At 38.9% G+C, this 22,543-nt stretch overlaps 1 protein-coding gene across 2 annotated transcripts; it reads left to right on the top strand.

The window, feature by feature from the left end:
- The first annotated feature begins 548 nt into the window (after window positions 1-548).
- KRIT1 (KRIT1 ankyrin repeat containing) lies at window positions 549-21,944 on the top strand. Of its 2 annotated transcripts, XM_042475869.1 has the most exons (17): window positions 549-685; window positions 3,287-3,407; window positions 6,509-6,668; window positions 7,078-7,170; window positions 8,026-8,155; window positions 8,610-8,853; window positions 8,945-9,060; window positions 9,791-9,934; window positions 11,040-11,196; window positions 11,532-11,639; window positions 11,913-12,069; window positions 14,525-14,676; window positions 15,645-15,811; window positions 16,120-16,207; window positions 17,459-17,665; window positions 19,699-19,815; window positions 21,734-21,944. In XM_042475869.1, exons 2-17 carry the CDS (start codon window positions 3,306-3,308, stop codon window positions 21,800-21,802), a joined length of 2,211 nt encoding a protein of 736 aa, XP_042331803.1. In that variant the 5' UTR covers window positions 549-685; window positions 3,287-3,305; the 3' UTR covers window positions 21,803-21,944. The 2 variants fall into 2 exon arrangements, with proteins under 2 accessions (XP_042331803.1, XP_042331805.1); XM_042475871.1 differs by lacking the exon at window positions 21,734-21,944 and having other exon boundaries at window positions 17,565-17,665.
- The last annotated feature ends 599 nt before the right edge of the window (window positions 21,945-22,543 follow it).

The following is a 22,543-nucleotide window of genomic DNA, read 5'->3' as shown; positions in this document are numbered from 1 at the left end:
TTTTTTTGGTGATGGATGTTTTAGGAACCCAGCCTTTCTATTCTCTATGGGCCAATATTCCCCTATTATCCTCTATGGGCAACTAATTCCTTCCATCTCTCTCAGTCCTTCCCTCCAAAGCGCTCCTTTTTTAGGAGCCCGAAGCCCCCTTTCTTCGCCCGAGGGAGGCCCGGGAAGCCTCACCGTTTCGTGTCGCTGGTGCTCCGTCCTCCGGGGCCTCCTGAGGCCCTCTGCCCGCCCGCTCCTCCGTCCATCCAGGGCGGCCTCCAGAGGAACAATCTGGGCTCCGGGGGCCTCTTTGTCCGTCTCCTTCGGCGGGGCCCTTCCTTCTTTCCTCCCTCCCTGGGTTCCCGGAGTCTCTCCCGGCCTCTCAGCCCCGGAGGGAGGCTCCTCTCCGCAGGACCCACAAACGCGGCGGCGGCGGCGGCGGCAACACAACGGCACCGTCAGGCCTCCGACCCGGAACCCCATCCGCCGCCGGAGCCGACCGGGAAGCGGATTCGCCTGGTCGCCGGCTGAAGGGGCGGGAAGCTGGGCGGAGCGCTGCGGAGGGCAGCGGAAGGAAGGCAGGGAGGAGGAGGAGGCTCCGCCGGCGGCCCCCAGGGCAGGAAGCGCCAGGGAGAGCCGGGAGGAGGCCCTTCCTCCTCCGCCTCCTCCTCCTCCGGGCGAAGAGGGTCCTTGTGGGGTCGGTCGTTGTTCTTGTTCTTCTTCTTCTGTGCCTTCCAGCCATTTCCTACTCAGGGGGCCCTGGAGTTGTTGCTTGTGTGTGTTGGTTGTTGTTGTGTGCCCTCAAGGACTTTCTGACCCAAGGGGACATTGTGGTTGTTGCTTGTTGTTGTCGTGTGCCCTTAAGTAGTTTGTGATCCAAGGAGGCTTTGTGGTTGTTGTTGTTGTTATGTGCCCTCAAGTACTTTCTGACTCAGGAGGACCTCTGTGGATGTGTGTTGGTTGTTGTTGTGTGCCTTCAAGTAGTTTCAGATTCAAGGGGACCCTGTGGTTGTTGGTCGTTGTTGTTGTTGTTGTGTGCCCTTGAGTACTTTCTGATCCAAGAGGACTTTGTGGTTGTTGTTGTGTGCCCTCAAGTAGCTTGAGATTCAGGAGGAACCTGTGGATGTTGGTTGTTGTTGTTGTTGTTGTTGTGTGCCTTCAGGTCCATCCGACTCAGGTCCAAAACACACTGCAGAAATAATCCAGTTTGAGAGCACTTTAACTGCCGTCTGAGGGAATCCTGGGAGTTGTAGTTTGTTGTGACACCACCAGAGCGGATTGTACATTTCATAGGCCACTTATACACACCGCCTTTAGCACCTTTTATACACAATATTTGTTAATAATTTTGTGCGTGAAACAAAGTTTGTGTGCGATGATCCCTCTGAAAGGCCAGGTGTTTTCTTTGTGGTCTCTGGGAATCACACGGTTGGCCTTCCTGCGCAGAAGAGCGCATCTGGTTAATGCTGGAGGTTATCATCAGGCAGGACAGGCTTAATCCATCAGGGTCTGAGATTTGATCATAATCTGGATTGAATGAGATTGACTGCTTGGATACTGAAAGGCAAATCTTGAAGCAACGCGGGGTACGCAGACAAGGAAGGGACACGACGGTGGCTTCATGAAAGTATCCACGCAGAAATATACGGTCTGATGTGGAGAGTGTTCTTAAAGTGGCTATACATGCAGAGCTATGGGAAAGCATTTCAGCATCCCAGGACATTCAGCCACTGACCTTAAAATGACCGTTTTTGAATAAAGGACACTTGCAATCTGAATTTGCATCGAAGTTAAGCTGTGTCCCATAACTTAAATAAGGACAAAAGCCTAGATCCAGTTGTTATTCCCAACTAAAGTTGACCCTACCGCATCAATTGTTGACTAAAAAGCCAAGCACACTTCATTTACTTCATTGATTCATTAGGGTCTACTCTAGTTGGGACTAACAGTTGGATTGGATTTAGACCACAGTTGTTGTTGTAGTTGCGTCTTAATTAGACAGCCTAAAGCCAGTGTGGCATAGTGGTTTGAGCACTGGACTACGACTCTGGAGACCAGGGTTCGATTTCCGCTTGACATGAAACCCTTTGGGTGACCTTAGGCAAATCACATGCTTTCAGCCTCAGGGGAAGGTAATGGCAAATCTCCTCTGAACAAATCCTGCCAAGAAAACCCTATGACAGGTTCACTTTAGGGTCCCCATAAATTGGAAACAACTTGAAGGCACACAACACACACACATACACACATGTATCTTAATTAGCTCATCAGTGCTCTGTTATCACTCTGCAACTGCTTTGTGAAAGTAACTATTACTTACTTTCTGAATGTAATTTATCTCTGATCTCACTGTTTATAATTCTCCTCATTCAACTGTCTTTATGTTACCTGTAATCCAATATAACATGTTGTGCATTTTATGAAATGGACTGCATTCCATGAAAGCTTATGCTATATTAAATGTGTTACAAATAGCACTACAAGCTATGATAGCACAGCAGTTACTGGAAAGTGTGTGGTGTCTGAATCTAAGCTTTCCCTGCCCAGTGTGTTTTAAAAAAGGAGGAGGAATTCTTTCCCATACATCTGCCTGGGAATTTCAAAACTGCAAGTGACATAATCACTTCAACCTCAATGCACCTATTTCCTAATTAGCTGTTGCAGACTGCAAGCTAAGCCCCAAAAGCTGAATACATATATCCAGCCTCAGAAACCACCTAGGCTAGCTCTTTTTTGCATGTGCACTTCATGATCAGCAGGACCTGTTTTCTGCTGATGGACATGTTTTTAGTATCTCATTGTTATTTTCTTATAGGCTATTTTAAATTATTCTTTTTAAAAAAAAATAGAAATATCTTTGTTCAAGAAATATATTGAAACTTGTTTTGAAATTTTAGAGCCCATACAGACAGGCCAAAATAAAGCTGCTTCTGGTCACTTTAGAGGTATGCTGTTTAAATGATGCATGCGCCCTAAGAGGCCAGAAGCCATGCCAAAGCCTCACTCTAATCCTTTGGCACAGCTTCTGGCCTCTTAAGATGCCTGCGTCATTTAAACAGCATACCTCCAAAGTGGCCGAAGCAGCATTATTTTGGCCTGTCTGTATGGGCCCTTAGGTCAGTCCTCAGTGTGCTTTCAATACAAATACAGATATTCAGAAGAGAGAGTTGAGTAATACAATTTAAATTGGATAAAAATATCAATGGCTGTAGTTTTTAAAACTGTTTTATGGCAAACTTCATTAAAGTTAATCTTTGTTTTTTGTTAATGGTTTTCTTCCTTCATTTTTCCCACTTAGAAAGAAAAACATACAAACCATGGAAAACCCAGAGACTGTAACTGAAGCGTATGTGGCTGTCATTCGTCCAAAGAATACTGCAAGCCTGAATTCTCGTGAATATCGTGCTAAATCCTATGAGGTAATACCTTTTTTTTGTTTTTTATAGGGCAAGCAGAAATAGCATCAGGAGAAGGGAAATTCTGCCATTGCAGGCAGTTATTGCCATGTCTAGATACACCTAGACTACAACTAGGTTCAGATAGAAACTCAGAAAGTTCTTTGAGAAGGATTATAGCTTAGTCATCAGTCGCCTTGAATCCCAGGGCTGGGAAGAAGCAGGATATAAATAAATATGATGATGATTAGTTACAGAGCCTGTGTTTTACATACTGAAGTTTCCAAATTCATTCTCTCGTCTCCAGGCAAAGCATGGAAAGACTCACATGAAACACTGGAGGGTTGCTTCTGGTCAGTGTTCACAGTGCCAAGCTAGAGAGATTATAGATAGCTTCCATTCCCTCCCCCCTGTATTTAAGAACTAAAAATAAAATAAAATTATGTATTTAAGAACTGAGAGCTAAACTATGACTCTAGAGACCAGGATTCAAATCCCTGCTTGGCCACAAAGCCCCATTGTATGACCTTGGGCAAGTCAAAGTCTCTCAGCCTCTGAGGATGGTAATTGCAACACCCCTCTGAAGAAACTTGCTTAGCAAACACTGTGATATGGTCACCTTAGGATCACCATAAGTAAGAAATGATTTGATGGCAAACAACACATTTAAAAATTATGTCACATAAGTTTATTTTATTAAAGTAGTCTTGGTTTTGCACAAGGATTTTTCTTCATGATGTGCCTGATCACAGCATTTCCTGTCTTCTTTTTAAAGCCATGTTGTGACAGATGCAACATTATTGTCATCATATGACTTGATGATAAATATTGCCATGCTGTTTTATTAGTGGTAATGTACAGCCAATCTACCTGCACTGGTGTTGTGCATGCTAACACTTTACACTCCCCTACTTTCTGTCCAAAACCATCACATCCATTAGAGAGAAAATGGCACAAGCTGGATGTGAGGAGAGCAGTAAAAAATTTACATTCAAAGAACAAAGGATTTCTGTTACACAGAATCACTGTTTGTTTCCTACAGTCCTCTGTTCGTGGGTGTTAAGAGTTTCTTGTCAGATGTTAGCAAGATGGATAAAGGCAAGTATATTTCTGTGTTGTGATGTAGCACAGAAGCCAGTGCCTGCACAAGATTAACTCAACCAGATCTATGGCTACAGCTAGGGCATTTGAGATTTCTGCATCTCCTGAAGACATATGTCAGGTTACTGGATGAAAAGAACCTTGAACTTTTCTGAGGCGCCATAAGATCAATAAATTTCAGTCTGCAGGAGTGGCAAAATGTTTTGACAGTTTACGCAGCCATACCAACCAAAGAAAAATCAGGCCTTGGGTATAGACCAGTTCTTCATGAATTGCTCCTCTGCATGCTCCAAAGAAAAGAGGTGTTGGTTGAATATACTGAGGAGCAATACACCCCCCTACCATTTTATGGCTACAACCAGGCTGCACAAATGGGTTTATACATTCTATGAGCTCTTTTTATATACTTTGTACTGTTTCTGCTTTATTTTCTGGAAGCAAGACTATGTAACAAAGCTGAAGGGGGAGAAATTGAGTCAATGGTAATAATTGAAAAGCAGGTGGCGCCTGCCTAAGAAGCTGGTGTGTAACCCAGTTGTAGGACATGTTCAGTTTTTACTTTATAGCTGTGTGGACACTGAAGATTTAGTCTTTAAGGTTTATACAGTAATGTAGCCTGTTATTTCCGTGAAATAAGAATAATTATATCATTCTATGGCATGACATTTTTTTCATATTTTGAAAATCTGTTTAAAATTTATGTATTTTGCATGAAGTAATTATATTTGGCTACGACATTTATGTTTTAAATAACTGCATTTAGATGAAGATAATGTAACTAGACAAAATCCTAAAGTGCAAAGATATAACTCAGAACACTAAAGTAAGGATAATCCAAGCCATTGTTTTCCCCATCACCATGTACGGATGGGAGAGCTGGACAGTGAAGAATGTGGATAGAAAGAAAATCAATTCATTTGAGATGTGTTGTTGGAGAAGAGTGCTGAGAATACCATGGACAGCCAGAGAATCAAACAAATGCGTACTAGAATCAAACAAATGCGTACAAGACTGAATTCTTCCTAGAAGCCAAGATTACCAAACTGAAGCTGTTGTACTTCAGCCACATCATAAAGAAGACACAACTCACTGAAAAAGACCATAATGCTAAGAAAGGTGGAGGGTAGCAGAAAGAGAGGAAGGCTGCATACTAGATGGATAGATACAATCAAGGAGGCCACAGCCCTGAGCCTGCAGGGCCTGAGCAGAGTAATTGAGGACAGGGGAGCTTGGCGGTATCTCGCTCAGGGGGTTGCCATGAGTTAAAATTGACTCTAAAATTGTTAACCACAACAAAATGTAACTGGGTTTGAGTGAATCCACTGACAATAGTAGTGTTAGTTTCCTTTGTTCCAGTTTTCCTTCAGTATTAGGCAGGTACATCCTTATTTTCTTGAAGCCGCAGGAAAAATGTTTATTTTCTCCTTTTTTAAAAAGTTCCTCAATATATTTCTATATTTTATTATATAGCTGTTTAAGAAATGCAAGTTCATGTTATGAAAGGAGACACTGTTTTATGCCAAGGTCTTTTAAAATACAAAACCCAAAGCATGAAGACAAAAACTAAAGGATTAATTTGTCTCAGAGTTGATGAAGTTGAATCCTAAAATTGTGTCCTAAAAGCATTGAAGAGGATTGTTCAAGGAATAATGTTGATTATTTAATCCATTGCAGCAAGTGATATTGTGGTACCTCTAGAAAAAATGTTGCATGCAAATACATTTTAAATATTGTGCTGTGTTCTTTAATAAAATAAGATCTTTCTTGTTCTGAAGGATATTTGATGCATTAGTGGACTTGACTTTGGGATATAAAGGCATCATGAGCCTTAGTATTGTGGACAATATTAGTTTTTCTATCATTAGCATGACATTTCTGTACAGTAAAGTGTGTATGATAGTATTGGTATACATCATCTTAAAATGTTCATCTACAGGCCCATCCTATGTTCAGGTTAGAATGTTTTTTCCCAAAATGGATAATGATTTTTGTGTTTAACTTATGTCTACTTTAATCATTACAAGATATTGTTGCTCGAAGTTCCCATTGAAGGGCATAAGAAAAAGAGGAAGAAAATGTTGCTGGAAACTAAACTTCAAGGAGGTAGTGATGTAACCCAAAGCATCTTGGATTATATAATAGAAACCACCCAACCAATTTCGCCAGGAAATCAAGGTATTAAAGGTAATAAAAACTTAAACAACTTTAACTGTAACCAAAAATTCATCTGTATTTTTTAAAAACAAAACAGACCAATTTTCTTCCTGTATCATGGCCACTGGCACATAGCGCAGCTAAAACAACATTGTTTTGCATTCTCCAAATGCTTGCTGGAATAGAAAGGTCGTGTTTTTCGAAGACAAAGTTCTTAGTCTGGCCAATGGAGGGAGTGTTGAAGGAAAATTTCTGCTGCAGGAAAAAAACTTTACAGCTTGTCACTGTTGAAGTGAAGGGAGACTGGGACAGGAATTTTTTTTCTTGAATAATAGCTCTCTTGAGTATATATATATTCTGTATTAGAAGAAAACAACGGATGACACAAAATAGTAATTTAAGCTGTTTAACTGAAAAACACCCTTATTATTATGTACAGGAAAACGAGTTCTGTTAATGAAGACATTTCCTCTTGATGGTGAGAAGACAGGAAAGGATGCCTCCTTTTTTGTTGTGCCAACAGTAGTAAAAGGTAAATTTTATAGATGTGTATGTGTGTGGCAAAGTTGGTTTTGTTTAATCTCCAGAAATGTTGATGATAATTTTATAAGCCTTACATCGTGCTTCACCAGCTTAGCGGCCATCCTTTCCCTCTCTTCTAACAAGATTTCTATATATATATTTATATAGAGGATGAGCATGGAAATTCAGTCTTGAAATTTGACAGATAAGCCAATGCTTTCTGAACATAAATACCTCTTGACCTTCTCTTGGGTTTAAATTTGCTGTAACTGCCCAGAATCTGGAAAAATAATCAAATGAGGCATCATCCACCTTGAACCATCTCTCTTACTCTTTGCAGCTCTATTTGGTCAAAATAAAATCATGTGCAGGTGAACCTCTAATTTATCAGGTGAAATATGTTAGTCATTCAGATCAATGTTTGTGACACAGGAGTGCCAAGTATGGTTTAAAAACCAATGATACATCTTATTTCTTGAGATCTCACAAACCTTCTGATTTATGTAAAAAAAAAACACAGATGTCTGAGGTGGTGGAAGGAAAGTTATGCTGGTTGCCACAGATTAAATCACCTGGTCAGTAGTAGTAGGGTTTTGGGAGCCACAGTCCACACAGGATTGCACTGGCAACTGATATGGCCTTTGAGATTAAAACTGCATTTTTCTAGATACAAAATATTGCCATTTGAGTGTGGTAAAAATGAGAGATCTGTTTAGCAGAGTTACAGTCCAAGAGGAAGATTTTTTTGAGAAATATACTTTTGGGGCACAGAAATAAAAACAAAATGTAATGTCATACAGCCAGTATTTCATAATGGGATAAAAGTAGTGATTAGGTTACTAAATACATCTTCTTTCCTTTGTAGATAATACAAAATATACATACAGTCCTGGATGCCCAGTTTTCTACTGCTTACAAGACATCATGAGGGTCTGCAGTGAATCCAGTTCTCATTTTGCGACACTAACAGCTAGAATGTTAATTTGCTTGGATAAGTAAGAGATGCTTCAGTAGAACTATTTGCATTAAAAAAATAAAACTGGATTAATATTAAAGACTAAAGCATTTTTATAACATGATTTTTCAGGGAAATATCTTATTTTTAATGTTAAAAATAGATATAGATGGCATAGAATTTTGTTACAGCAGCTTTATGACTAAGTTCTAGCAAAACAAATTGGGTTTCTTACTCATTATTAAGGTATTTATTTAGTCCAGTGGGTCTTAAACCCCTGTGTTCAGATGGGAACCAATCCCAATCACAAATCTTATCAGATTTACACTTAATATTAAGAAGAATGAAAGCCTTTTTGTTATCTAACTGGATTAGGACTAACACATATTAGGCTCTATTCCTATATATTTGATTTGCTAATACTAATACTAATGATTTGCTAATCTTTAGCAATATCAACAGTACTAATGTAATCTGTCCATTCTGTTCTGTAGATGGTTGGAAGAAAGGCATTCCCAGTCACATTCAATCCCAGCTTTATTCAGACCTTCTCCCTTGGAGCGGATTAAAACAAATGTCACAAACCCTGCATATGCTGTAGAACCTGGGCAGACAGAGAGTTCTCTTCACATGGGATACACTGCCTTAGAAATCAAAAGTAAAATGTTAGCACTTGAGAAGGCAGATGTCTGTATTTACAACCCTTTATTTGGGTCTGATCTTCAATATACCAACAGGGTAAGAAGAAAGAGCATTGAAATGATATGAGTTAGATTTTCAGATTCTTCAATGTGGATTCTGAGCTATACATTTTATGTGGAATTTCCAGGTGGACAAAGTGGTTATAAATCCATATTTTGGACTTGGAGCACCAGACTATTCCAAAATACAGATTCCAAAACGTGAAAAGTGGCAGCGCAGCATGAGCAGTGTCATGGAAGACAAGTACTATGTTATTTATACTAATCTGTATTTGCTACACTGGCCTCTGAGGCTGAGACACAGTTATTTATTTAGCCTCCTCCATATTTATTTCTTTTGTTACTTCTCCCAGAGTTACTAAAACTGTTAGGTACCTTAAGGATGGGTATTATCATCATCAAAGCAGTAAACAGCATTTAAACTTCCCTCTCAAAGTGTGTTGGCTTCTAATGTGAAATATGCTGTCTGTAAAGTACAATATAGGTCAGTGATGGAGAACCTTTTAGGGGCCGGGTGCCCAAACTAAAAGGTTCCGGCACTGAGTGTTACCTGGTGCTGGGGGTGGGACATCCACCCTCTAGGAGTGGGACTTCTGGGGCTGTCTCTCCAAAGACAGCTGAAGGTCTTGGGGGGGAAGAAGAAGAACAGGCACACACCTCTTCCTCCTCCCCCGTGCTGTACCCAGCCTCCAGTTACCTCTGGAGAGGCAACTGGAGGCTGGGAAGGATCAGGAAGGAAGAGGAAGAGGCATGCCCCTCGTCCTCCTCCTCCTACCGCTGTGTGCCAGGGCATGCCATCTCTGGCATGTATGCCATAAGTTTGCCATCATGGATATGTTTAAAGTCCAGTTTGTTCAAGTGTATTAATGGAAGGAAAGCTGACTCAGTTACTATTTTGTGCATGTTCAGAATGCTTTCAATGAGCCAGTTATATAAAATAAGTGACATTGCATGTTCTTCAATATTCTTCTTAGGGAACGTCAGTGGGTGGATGATTTTCCTCTTCATCGTACTGCTTGTGAAGGAGATTCTGAATTATTGAGCCAACTTCTAGATGAAAACTTTTCAGTAAACCAGCTGGACAGTGACCATTGGGCACCTATCCATTATGCATGCTGGTGAGCACAGTACTTTTCACAAATGAACTTGTACATAATAGGGGTTGTTTCTCTGTCATTTTCTGGTGTACTCTGTGAACAGAGCTTAGCAGACAGCAATGCAGATGAGTTGGGAGGGTTAACTCAGTTTTCATTGTCCATCCTCCATGGATTTTATAGGGTAAACTTTTAGGAGATAGTATGTTTTGGGCATAGAGAGGGCAAAAATCTGAGACTGACTCCAGATAATGGATTCATAAGGAGATTTAGCCATCTCAAAAATGAAATGCAGTCCTTTACTTTTCCCTACATATATAAAAAGATGTAATTTACCCCTATTTGGATTAACAGTACTGAAACTAGAGGGACATTTACACTGTGAGGAAAGCCTACCTTTCAATTCTCATAGTGTTTGACCAAGGTTCTGTTGGGAAGAGTTCTAGGGGACAGTCATTAAGTCTTGGGTTGAGACTTGAAATGTCCAGTTCCAAGTCCCACTGAGCCCTGAAACTCACTGGGTGACTCAGCCTGACCTATCTTACTTGACTGTTGTGAGGACAAAGTCAGGAGTAGCAGCCATGTGTGCTGCCTTGAATTCATTGGAGGAAAGGTGATATAATGTAAATACTGCTAGTATTCCTTGCTTAAAAAACATAAGCCAACAGATGACATGAAAGTGTGCTCCATGCGCGTGCACACACACACATAGCAGTAATAGTAGTAGTAGTTGTTGCAAAAGTATAATAACTAGTACATAATCTCTCTGAGACCATGGAACATACATGCTCTTTCTGAATACCCTGTGCCCAACATAAAGTGTGTGTTTTACCATTTTTTTGTAAATTTTGCACATTAAATGTAAAAAAAAAAAATTGATAGTGTCATGGTCATCACAAAAGTATTAAAACACCAAAAGAAAAGAAATTGATTTCCATTGTTTAGAATAACGATTAAATGATGTACACAATTTCTTCACTAAATTGCAAATATTAATTATTTTTGTGGGGCATGAATTTATTAGAGAAAACTTGTATTTTTCCCACCTCTTAACTTAAAATAAGAAGTAATTTTCATTCGTTTCATATATCACATATGAAATATCACTATTTGTGTGCTTTTTATGTAGGTATGGAAAAGTTGAAGCCACTCGAATGCTCTTAGAGAAAGGAAAGTGCAATCCAAATTTACTGAATGGACAGCTTAGCTCTCCTCTTCATTTTGCTGCTGGGGGAGGGCATGCTGATATCGTTCAGATTCTTCTAAACCATCCAGAGATTGACAGGGTAAGATGCTTTTGTAATTGCTATTGTGCATTTTCCTATACAGTTAAAATCTGCCTTTCCAACACAGCTTAGGCTTCCAGTTGTAAAAGGAAAAAATATTTGAACAGTTCTTGATGCCACTGTAAACGGAAGCAATACTGCACAACAGGAAGTGTTTCAAAGAAGGGATACTTATTGCAGTGGTTTATATATCTACTGTTTTTGTTCTATACTGGGAATTGTTTGCACCATTGTCAGCATCCTGAATAATTCAGCAAACATGTAGATTGCAATTGATGCCCTTTAATGTAGAGTATTAATTTATATTATATAATTTATTTTATTTCTTATTGTAGCACATTACTGATCAACAAGGAAGAACTCCCCTAAATGTCTGTGAAGAAAACAAACAAAACGAGTGGGAGAAAACAGCTAATTTGTTGAAAGAAGCCCTAAATAAACAAGTATGCCTTAACCTTCCAGATATTTTAACAATCATACGTTTACATTTTAGAAAAAGTGTGAAAGACCAGAAGGAATAATTAATTTCATGAATAATTACTTGAATTTAGGGGCTTAGTTCTGTGTGACTTGGGCAAGGACATAAAAGTATGTCAGCCATTAAAATTTATCATTTATATTTTACTCTGAATTCACTACTTACCTATTCTCCAACTGAAGAAGAACAGAGTACTGACTATTATACATTTTGGTTTGTTATTATTATTATTTTGTAGTATGAAAAAGTTCGAATTTATCGAATGGATGGGTCATACCGTTCTGTGGAACTGAAACACGGAAACAACACCACCGTGCAACAAATAATGGAAGGAATGCGTCTTTCCCAAGAAACACAGCAGTACTTCACTATTTGGATCTGCTCTGAAAACCTTAGTAAGTAATCTTGCCAAAAATGTGGTAATTTTAGTTTTTCTAACTATGTCACACAAATAATAAGAGCTATAGAAAAAACAGATGCATCTAACAAAGTAGGCTTCTGCAAATTTACTTTGACATCCTTCGTTTGTTTCTTTAATAAGGCAAAATACAGTGGCAAAGGGAACCTTCCTCTTTTAAAAGGGAGATGGTGGGAAAAGGTTTTTAGTTCCAGTTTTTTATCTCTCATATGGAGACACTGACCTGATAAAATTTTTAAGTGTAAAAACAAATACAGTACAGTACTGCAAATTAGAAGCACTGTTCTAATGATTCAAAGAGGGAGGAGAGGTGAATTAAAGTCCTTCATAATCATTTGCACACTGAGTACTGAACTGGAATTAGCTTTATTGTCATTGTTTTCAAGGGAGAAGAATGTGCTGGCGTTTCTAGGAAATCACTGCAACTTTTCTTCCATGTAAACTATTTAGAATTTAGATTTAAATATGTAAAAGATTTTTGATGTCTTCAAAATATATGTGTGGATTTATATAATATTTAATAGAATAAATGGAAACCATGGTACTTCTGCCTCAGGACACCAGTATGTTACCTCTAGTGTTTTGTTTGAGGTCTGGAGGCACCTGGATGAAGTGTCTGCCCATCAGCTCAGAAACAATAATACAGTCTTCTTGAGAAAAGTGAAGGCTGAGATCAAGCACAGTATATTACTTACATGCCTAATGCCTTTTCTTTAGCTTTTGAAGAAGCTGGGATTTTTGGTTTCTATACTGGCATTTTAGGCTGCAATTGTGTATATTCAGATATAATTTACACTGTGTTAAATGACACATCTAGTTAAGTATATGTAGGACTGTTAGCGTTTATTTCTTTCAAACTAAAAAACTACCAAAAAGCTGACCAGGTTTTAAAGCTGCTGCCACACTGTAGAATTAATGCAGTTTGACACTGCTTTAACAGTCATGACTCAATTCTGTGGAATCCTGGGATTTGTAGTTTGTTGTGGCAACATAGCTCACTCACAGAAAAGGCTAATTAGTTAATAGAACAACAAATCCCAAAATTCGCTACCTTTGAGCCATGGTAGTTCAAATAGTGTCAAACTGCATTAATTCTACAGTGTAGATGCAGCTTCAGTCAATATTTCTAAGGCTGTCTGATGTGGGTGACCACCAATTTTCCCCCCCCCCATTGTCCCCGGAACTGGCACCATATTTGTACCCGCTGGTTGCAATTCTTTCTTTCTTTCAAAATCACAGGGACTGGCACTGGTCCAGACACCACCATTTTGAGTAGCACTGATATTTTTCTGTGACTATGGTAAAGTGTTTTAGGTAGCATTACTATGGTAAAGTAATAGAATCATAGAATTGTAGAGTTGGAAGAGACCACAAGGGCCATCCAGTCCAACTCCCTGCCATGCAGTAAATCCAAATCAAAGCCTTCCCGACAGATGGCCATCCAGCCTCTGCTTAAAGACCTCCAAGGAAGGAGACTCCACTACACTCCGAGGGAGTGTGTTCCACTGTCGAACAGCCCTTACTGTCAGGAAGTTCCTCCTAATGTTGAGATGGAATCTCTTTTCCTGTAGCTTGCATCCATTATTCTGGGTCCTGTTCTCTGGAGCAGCAGAAAACAAGCTTGCTCCCTCCTCAATATGACATCCCTTCAAATATTTAAACAGGGCTATCATATCACCCCTTAACCTTCTTTTCTCCAGGCTAAACATCCTCAGCTCTTTAAGTCATTCCTCATAGAACATGGTTTCCAGACCCTTCACCATTTTAGTTGCCCTCCTTTAGACATGCTCCAGTTTCTCAATGTCCTTTTTGAATTGTGGTGCCCAGAACTGGACACAGTATTCCAGGTGGGGCTTGACCAAAGCAGAATACAGTAGTACTATTACTTCTCTTGATATAGACAGTATACATCTATTGATGCAGCCTAAAATTGCATTGGCCTTTTTAGCTGCTGCATCGCACTGTTGACTCATGTTCAATTTGTGGTCTACTTGGACTCCCAGATCCCTTTCACACGTAGTTTCATTCAGCCAGGTGTCCCCCATCCTATATCTGTGCATTTCATTTTTCCGCCCTAAGCGCAGTACCTTACATTTCTCCGTGTTGAATTTCATTTTGTTAGCTTTGGCCCAGTTTTCAGGTCGTTTTAAATTTTGATCCTGTCCTCTGGGAGTATTTTAGGTAGCATTACTATGGTAAAGTGTTTTAGGTAGCATTATTCTTTATGATAGAAAGATATTGCTAATACTCTATGGATTCACTCAATTGGTATTATATTTATATTGATGACATTTGACTTTTAAAAAATTGTATTCCTCCCCCAGTTGAATATGCATAGTAAGGCTTTCACGCATAATTATATATAACTTGGCATGTGCTGTGCTGTTTCGTTTGCATTAGTTTAAAATAAAGTTGTTGTTGTTGTTGTATAGGTCTCCAGCTGAAGCCATATCACAAGCCTCTGCAGCATGTTCGTGACTGGCCTGAAATACTCACTGAATTGACAAATCTGGATCCTCAAAGAGAAACTCCACAGCTTTTCCTGAGGAGAGATGTGAGACTTCCTCTAGAAGTTGAAAAAAAGGTTGGCATGTTGTGTTCTACTTTATGAAGCACAGGTTCAAAATGAACATCCCCAATGGAGGCTGGTGTAATAAATTCATTAGAGTATTTCTCTAAATTCTCCATAAATTACTTAATTAATTTATATTGTGAGCCCTATCATAGCTTAGGGGTTTGGACTATGACTCTAGAGACCAGGGTTCAGTTCCCTGCTTGGCCATGAAAACCCACTGGGTGACCTTGGGCGAGTCACAGCCGCACTCAGCCCCTGAAAACTGTGATAGGTTCACCTTAAAATCTCCATAATCCAGAAATGACTTGAAGGCACACAACAACAACAAAAACACATTTATTTTTCACATTATCTCTAATAAACAGAGAATGTTTCCAACAAGCATTTAAAACATGTACTGCATAATACAGTGCGATTTGAAATTTGGTAGTACACTCTAAAAGTTCCTTATCTTTGTTCAACATAGGACCCAAAACAAAATTTAAAAGAAAAAAAAAACTATAGGAAAAGCCTCAAATGAAATCAGTGTCTACTAAGGCTGTCTGCTGCTTAAAGATTTTTAATCAGCTAGCTAATCTAATAGAATTTATCCCACAGAGCTCAGTTGTCTTATTCCCAGGCAAGTATGTATAGGATTGCAGCCTTAATGATCCTGCACACATTGAAAATTGGTGTGCAAGGAACAAACTGATACATTGATAGTTGTAGGACTTTAAAGAGTCATTGATTTGCTGTATATTCCCTAATGATAATACAAAGTAAAAGGTTTTCTTCTATTAATTACTGGACCAAAATAGCATTGTATATTTACTAGTTATTTATTAGGTTTACACTGGATAAATTCTAAATATTAGTATAAGTATTAAAATCAAGAAACTGTATCTAGCTTTGGATTTTAGTATATTGCATATTTAGGACTTTTAAGATTTTAAAATGTGTCTTTTATATAGTTGCTATATATATTTACTTTGTTGTAGATTGAGGATCCACTGGCTATTCTTATCTTGTTTGATGAGGCCAGATACAATTTGCTGAAGGGTTTCTACACTTCACCTGATGCCAAACTGATAACACTTGCAAGTTTGCTTCTGCAAATAGTCTATGGGAATTATGAAAGTAAAAAACACAAGCAGGGCTTCCTAAAGTAAGTCTGTTTAAAATTATTTCAGTATCAGTTCACTTTTGAAATAAAAATATTTTGAAAAATCTGTCTGTGAAACCTTCTTGTTTTGGGGGCTGTTTCTGATTCTCATGCATGTTGTCAAGTGACCATCTCATCAGCAAATTACCACTTGACTGGGACGAAAAATCAGTGCATGTTGCATCTTTCACAACACACTTTCTGCTGCCTCTTTTCTTATGATTTGATTAAGTCAAGCATATTTTGTTTCATGCCTGTTAAACTGGAAAAACAATAATTACTTGTTGTTGTTTTTGTGGTTTTTATTACAGTGAAGAAAACTTAAAATCTATAGTACCAATCACCAAATTAAAAAGTAAGGCACCCCATTGGACAAACAGAATACTTCATGAGTATAAGGTAAGTTGTTTTAATAGCAGCATGATTTCAGAAAGCATCATGTTTTAAAATGATCTTTATTTTCTGGAACTGTTAGTTCAATAATATTATAGAGACAAAACAGACTGTTGCTTATTGAGCTATTATTGTTATTTTAAAAGAAAGGAATAGAAATTAGCACTTCCAGTATCATATTGTTATAAACATTTATAATAAATTTATAATAAAATGGTCATTGTTACACTGTAATCATACTGAGAATACTGTATATCATTATGTTGTGCCACAGTCTTAAAAGTTATTGTAGGACTGAGAAATAGGCAGAAAAGGCCAGCCTCAATCATCAAAAGACTTGAAGGATTCCCCTTAGTGGAAAGGTTAAGAAGTTTGGGGCTTTTATTTGAATTTAGGGTGAAAAAATGTTCCCATGTCTTAACTGCTATATTCCTATGTATTGTACAAGAGAGACCTTGGGTTTGGTTTGGCATAGCTTTTCTTTTACTTACACAGAATATGTTGACTATATTTAGTCAACATATTTATATCTTTTGCTGCACAAATACTACTCTTGTTTTAATTGGGAGAAACTTCCAATTTAATAAAGAAAGTTGTTTAACTTTAAATTTAAGGAAATTGGGATTGAATGAGATAGAAGATTACATAATTAAAAACCTTTTAAGAGTGGCACATGCTGTAATAGTACTGGAATAGAAAAACAATGTTGGAGGAGGAACTGGTCACATTATATTCTCTTTTTTATGGAAGAGAAAAGGAGAATATAACGGTCATATAAAGGACATGATTCGTTGGGATATATATGTTTTTTGAATTGAGATAGTCAAAGGTAAAAAGGGATACAGTGAAGTGAGAGAAACTATTAATAAGCTATCCCACATTATAGGTGTTGGATACTAAAATATTTGTTATAGTCATCAGAGGGTGATGAGTGATGGGAGTGGGGGTTAAATGTTTGTGGTGTAAAAGTAGAAATATTTAGTAATGATTTATTATATAGGTTGTATGGTATATTAAAATTAATAAATATATTTTTATTTTTTTTAAAAACTTGCTTTAATCTTGTGAAAGTTACTGGAACAACTCATTCTATATCAGTTCTGAATTCATTCTATTTTGTATTTATTTAGGTGTATGTAATAGAAAATGCATTGTATCTTAAGCAGATGTATGTTTATTTTATTCTGTCCAAAGAAAGTGCATCCAAATGACAATGAAAACCATATCTTTTGTGGGTATGTCAATTTGTATTTCTAGAGTCTCAGTACTAGTGAGGGTGTGAGTAAAGAGATGCATCATCTGCAGCGCATGTTTTTGCAGAACTGCTGGGAGCTTCCTACCTATGGAGCTGCTTTTTTCACAGGACAAGTATTTACAAAGGCAAGCTCAAGTAATCATAAAGTCATCAGAGTGTATGTAGGCGTAAATGTCAAAGGATTGCATCTTCTTAATATGGAAACAAAGGTGGGTTTGTTGATCTTATTGCTGTTTTAAGTAATCATTGTTCCCGACAACTGTCTGCAAACTGAAGGCATGAAACAGTAAATGTGTGTATGAACTATGGGAAAAGGTTGCTCTGAAGTTTGAAAGGCTGCCAGATAAGGAAAAGAAGGCTGCCGCTACTTTCTACCATGACGTTAATATCTTGTCTGCCCAACAAATCAATACAGGTTGTCATGTGGCAAAGTCTCTTGCTGGGCCCATTGCTTTGACCCATCATGCCTGACTTCGTTCTATCAAAGTTGGCTTTCTTCTTGGCAAGAGCTCTTTGTTTAATGGTCCAATTCTTTGCAAATTGTCTTGTACAATTCCAAAAAAATTATTTCAAAGTGTAGTCCCTGAAGAAGACCAACTTTGATAGAGGCCAAAACGCCTTGAGCTTTTTAAATTAATACATAAAATAAGTGACTATTTACCCGCACATGGAGCTCTGTCTCCTGTTCTGCCTTCGCTTCTTAAGTGTGCTCATCAGTTTTCTCCTTCAAATATTTAAGGCTGCCTATGCAGTCCAGACTCCTCCTGGTGTCATTCACAACCACAGAGACCAATCATTGCCTATAGTGCCAGCAATGTGCACTTCACATGTGGCAGGATCACTGCTATTTTTTTCTTTGCCTGCAGTAAAATTTAAAATGAGGCAGCTGAGAAACCCTTTGTTAATGGCAGTCAGCAGCCCCATGGCAGTTATTTTGCATTAACCTGTTTTGAGTGTAGGAGAGATGGCAGGGGAAAAAGGATTAGGTTAGTAAAGAAAAGATGAAGAAGTCTGGGGCAGTGGAAGCCAAGAGGAGCAATGTTTCCTGGAACATGCTAAACTTTCCATGTAACATCACTTCAAGTTCAGAATCATCCAAGTAATTAACAGGACGAACAGCCAGTGGCATCACTATTGGGGGGGGGGGCATTGGTGTGGACCACATCAGGTTACACCCAGTGGGGTAGTACACCCCAGGGAGTGTACAGCTGCCTTCTGGGTCCCTTCGCCTCACACCATGGTGCCATTCTGTGCGCTGTGGCAGCAAGGTGGGGTGAGCATTCTTTTGGCTCCACCCCTCCAGAGGCCCCACTTCCCCAGACAAGGTGACACTCCAGGCAAGTACACCACTACAAACAGCCATTATAATTCTAAACCTGTATAAGAGGTCACAGCTGCATTTCAACACTTTAAGCTGGCCATCAACTGCTGTGAACTGTGAGTGGCCATTTTGGATACCTAGCCTCATTTTTACCAGCTAACTTTATATATGTTTCTATGCAGCCAATTCCATTAGTGTCTATGTCCCCTTTGGCCATGACTGTGAAGATTCATGTTACAGAAGTACAGGCCAATTCTAATTAGTGCAGTTTCAGTCTTGTTCTATATCAGATCCACTGATTTCTATGTGTCATCATCCCGCCCCCATCCATTGAAAGAAAAATTGTTCAGTAGTATTTTCATGGGCTATTAAACAAAAGATCATAGGGCATGAATAGCAGAAGCAATCAGTAATTCTATATAAGGATGTTCAAATTTCCAAATTGTAAGGATCTGGTAGCATTAAGACAGTCATGTAGGGATGGTATTTTGGAGCTGATAACCATCTATCTCATTTAATTCTTGGGCAGACTAGGAAGGGGAGGGTGTTCAGATTCTAGCCATCAAAGGGAGCTAATCAGATATCAGTTATTTAATAATGATTATTTTATTTATTCTTAAGAATTAAATTTAACTAAAGATGTAACAGAGCTGGGTTTCCTGGAGACATCCAGTATTCCCTTTTAGTCTGTCTGCTAGTGAATCTTATCCAGGAGAATGAATGTATTTGATCAGCATTGAATCAGCAAGTGAAGAACGGGGATGAGATCAGGAGATGAGTATTGTGTGGTGGAAGGCATTTCCTGCCCACCAAGTACAGATTGGTTTCTGCCTTATCCTGATCTTCAGCTGACAGAAATTCAAATTAGGTTTGTTCATTTGGTGAAAACCTGAAAATCAGTTTGTTTCTTTTATATTCCAGGCTTTGCTCATAAGTTTAAAATATGGTTGCTTTATGTGGCAGTTGGGCGATGGAGACACCTGCTTTCAAATTCATAGTCTGGAAAACAAAATGAGCTTTATAGTCCACACCAAACAGGTAACCCAACCACTGACTCCCCCTACTAGTTTATTTTTAATATCAGTATTAGAACACCTAAAAGTTTTTAGAGTGAGTAGCAGTTCCTGTATAAATATTATTAACAGGAAGACCCTTGTGACAGCATGGTTTCCAGACCTTTCACCATTTTAGTTGCCTTCCACTGGACATGCTTCAGCTTGTCTTTGAATTAAGCCCTTCTGGAATTGTGCCCAGAACTGGACACAGTATTCCATGTTCTTCCAAATGCTTGGGTGGGATCTCTTTCTTTCTGATTTGTATCCATTGGTTTGTGTTCTGATCTTTAGAGCAGCAGAGACCTGCTGGATTTCTAAAAACCCCAAACAAAAATGTTAAATTCATTGTCTGCTCTGTTGGTGCATGCCAGGGTCAATACTTTCATTCACCATTGTAAATTTCAGAAGACTGCAGTCCAACTGTGCAAACAGCCTGGATAGTGGAAATTGTTGGGATATAGAGTACTGAGAAAATGCACAATGTGGTACAGTGGACCCTTGCCTTACGCGGGGGATCCATTCCAGACCCCCTCACACGTAAGGCGAATTCCACCTATGTTGGAGCCCCATTAATCTGAATGGGACACTGCCCCGCGCACTGTATTAAATAGTGACTGGACAATAAAGGGTCACTGTCAGCATGATGACAAGGCATTTTCACCAGTGCTGAGTCATGGGAAGTGACATCAGAGATGATGGTCACCAAGTCGCAGTAAAGTGCTGCAAAAGTGCAAAGTCACCCTGGACAGGACAGAGATCATTGTGACACAGGAGGAAGAGGCAGGGCCAAAAGGCCACATGGAGCCCTGCCTATAAAACGGGTGTGCCTCAAGTCACAGTGTGGGCCGCAGTGGGTTGTTGCGATGGTGGATGGTGGACGGTGTTGGAGTTGTATGATAGCATTGTATATAGTGGAACTTCTAAAGAATAAAAGCCTCCTTTCTGAAGAGAAGAGGTGTTTTTCCTGCTTACAAGCAGCTGCTCACATCTCCAAAGGTAGAGACCCTGGTGCCAGATGCTGACTGCGCAACTATGCTAACAGAAATATGCAGGGAGATTTGGTCATAAAGTAGCCATAGGACATTAATTCCTACCTGATAACAGGAGAAGATGAAGAACAAGGAAAAATGAAAGAAGAATGAGTATTATGTGGAGAAGGAAATAACGTCTTTAAGGGACAACATTAGAGCTGAAACAAAAGAGTTATGCCTGAGACTAGTCTGAATATGAGGAAGAGAGGAAAAGAGAGTGACAAAGTCTGACTAAAGAAAAGAGGAAGGAACAAGGAATATTAAAAAGATAATTGAGAAGGCTGTCTTTCAAACTCTAATTTCTACTAGCTGTGTCTTCTTGTTCCATCTCCCACCACCCCATCCCCACCACCTCAATTGTCTACTGGCATCCTTGGGTTAAAATTGTTTGCAGATAGTTAGGATTTATCCAGAGGTTACACAAATACTGTATGATGGTAGTGGGAAAGTTGGAAAAGCTGCAAACATTACTCTTGTGTCTTATTACTGATTCTGGTCACTTTGGGCTCAGGCTGTTCCCCCCCCCCCCAAAGGCAAACCTTTATAGAAAAAAGGCTCTCCAATTCCCATCTAGGATATTTCACAGGAATGGCAGGGTTACAGTAGAAGGGAGGAGTTACCAGTACTTGTGTAGAAGTTTTGTGCTAGCCTTCACCTAATTTGGAAAAATTTCAGTTTCCTGTGGCTGTTCCTGAATCACATGCCAGGTCTTTCCTAGAGGTCTCATGATGTTCAGGAGCAGCTTTGGGGAGATTCAAGGAACTGGAGGAGGGGAAAGGAGTTCATTTGTACAAGTAGACCCACATTTACACAGCATACAACATGCCATTCCTTGCTCTTTAGAAAATCTTCTTTTTTTTCTGTTTATAGGCAGGTCTCGTTGTAAAATTGCTGATGAAATTAAGCAGCCAGCTGATGCCTACTGAAAGAAGTGACTAAAAAGAATGAATCATTGTGAATTTAATTGTGTTAAGTAATTTTATATATATGTAAAAATAGTGTATATATAAATTGTACAGTATGGGAAATATTATCTAATGGATTTTGGGCAAACAGGTTATTTGTAAAATTTGAAGTAATTTTCTCTGTAGAAATAGTATGCATATACCTGATTGGACAAGAGTTAAACAAATAGATTGTGCATGTTAGCTACTTGGATTTATATAAACATGCATAGGTTTGAGGATTGTGAAGCAAGTCCATTCTGGTTTCATATTGATTAGAAAGGTTTTGCTCTTAGCCTTCTCAAGAAGAGCTCAGTGCCATAAGCTCCATCTGTAATAACAAATGAAAACTATTGCAGTCCAGCATAAATAAAAGAATGTAAGAAATCTGTAAAATTGTAACCTTTAAGCAGGCTGCCTAAGAAGTGTCACACCAACCATAGTTCAACTCAGTAATTACTAATTAAACTCTCTAACTAGAATTCAGAAGCATATACATGCCAGGGTTCCTCCGGATTCCTTTCCACCTCAGCCTCATGAAACCCTTTGACCATCAAGATACTGTACCTCCACAGCAATATTTATTCCAGTGCGAAGGCCTCTAGTCAGAAGGGGAAAATGAATAGGTTCCCTAGCCTGCCTTACTTTTCACCCAATTGTTTATATTTTTAAATATGAAGGCTGTATTGCTCAAAATATTGAATGGAAAGAGTCAGTCAGAACTACCAGTAGTGAA

Source organism: Sceloporus undulatus, chromosome 6 (assembly GCF_019175285.1).
Source record: "Sceloporus undulatus isolate JIND9_A2432 ecotype Alabama chromosome 6, SceUnd_v1.1, whole genome shotgun sequence".
NCBI classification, from domain to species: Eukaryota; Metazoa; Chordata; class Lepidosauria; order Squamata; family Phrynosomatidae; genus Sceloporus; species Sceloporus undulatus.
The sequence above is the reverse complement of the archived record's forward strand: the minus strand, read 5'-3'. Positions and strand labels throughout refer to the sequence as shown.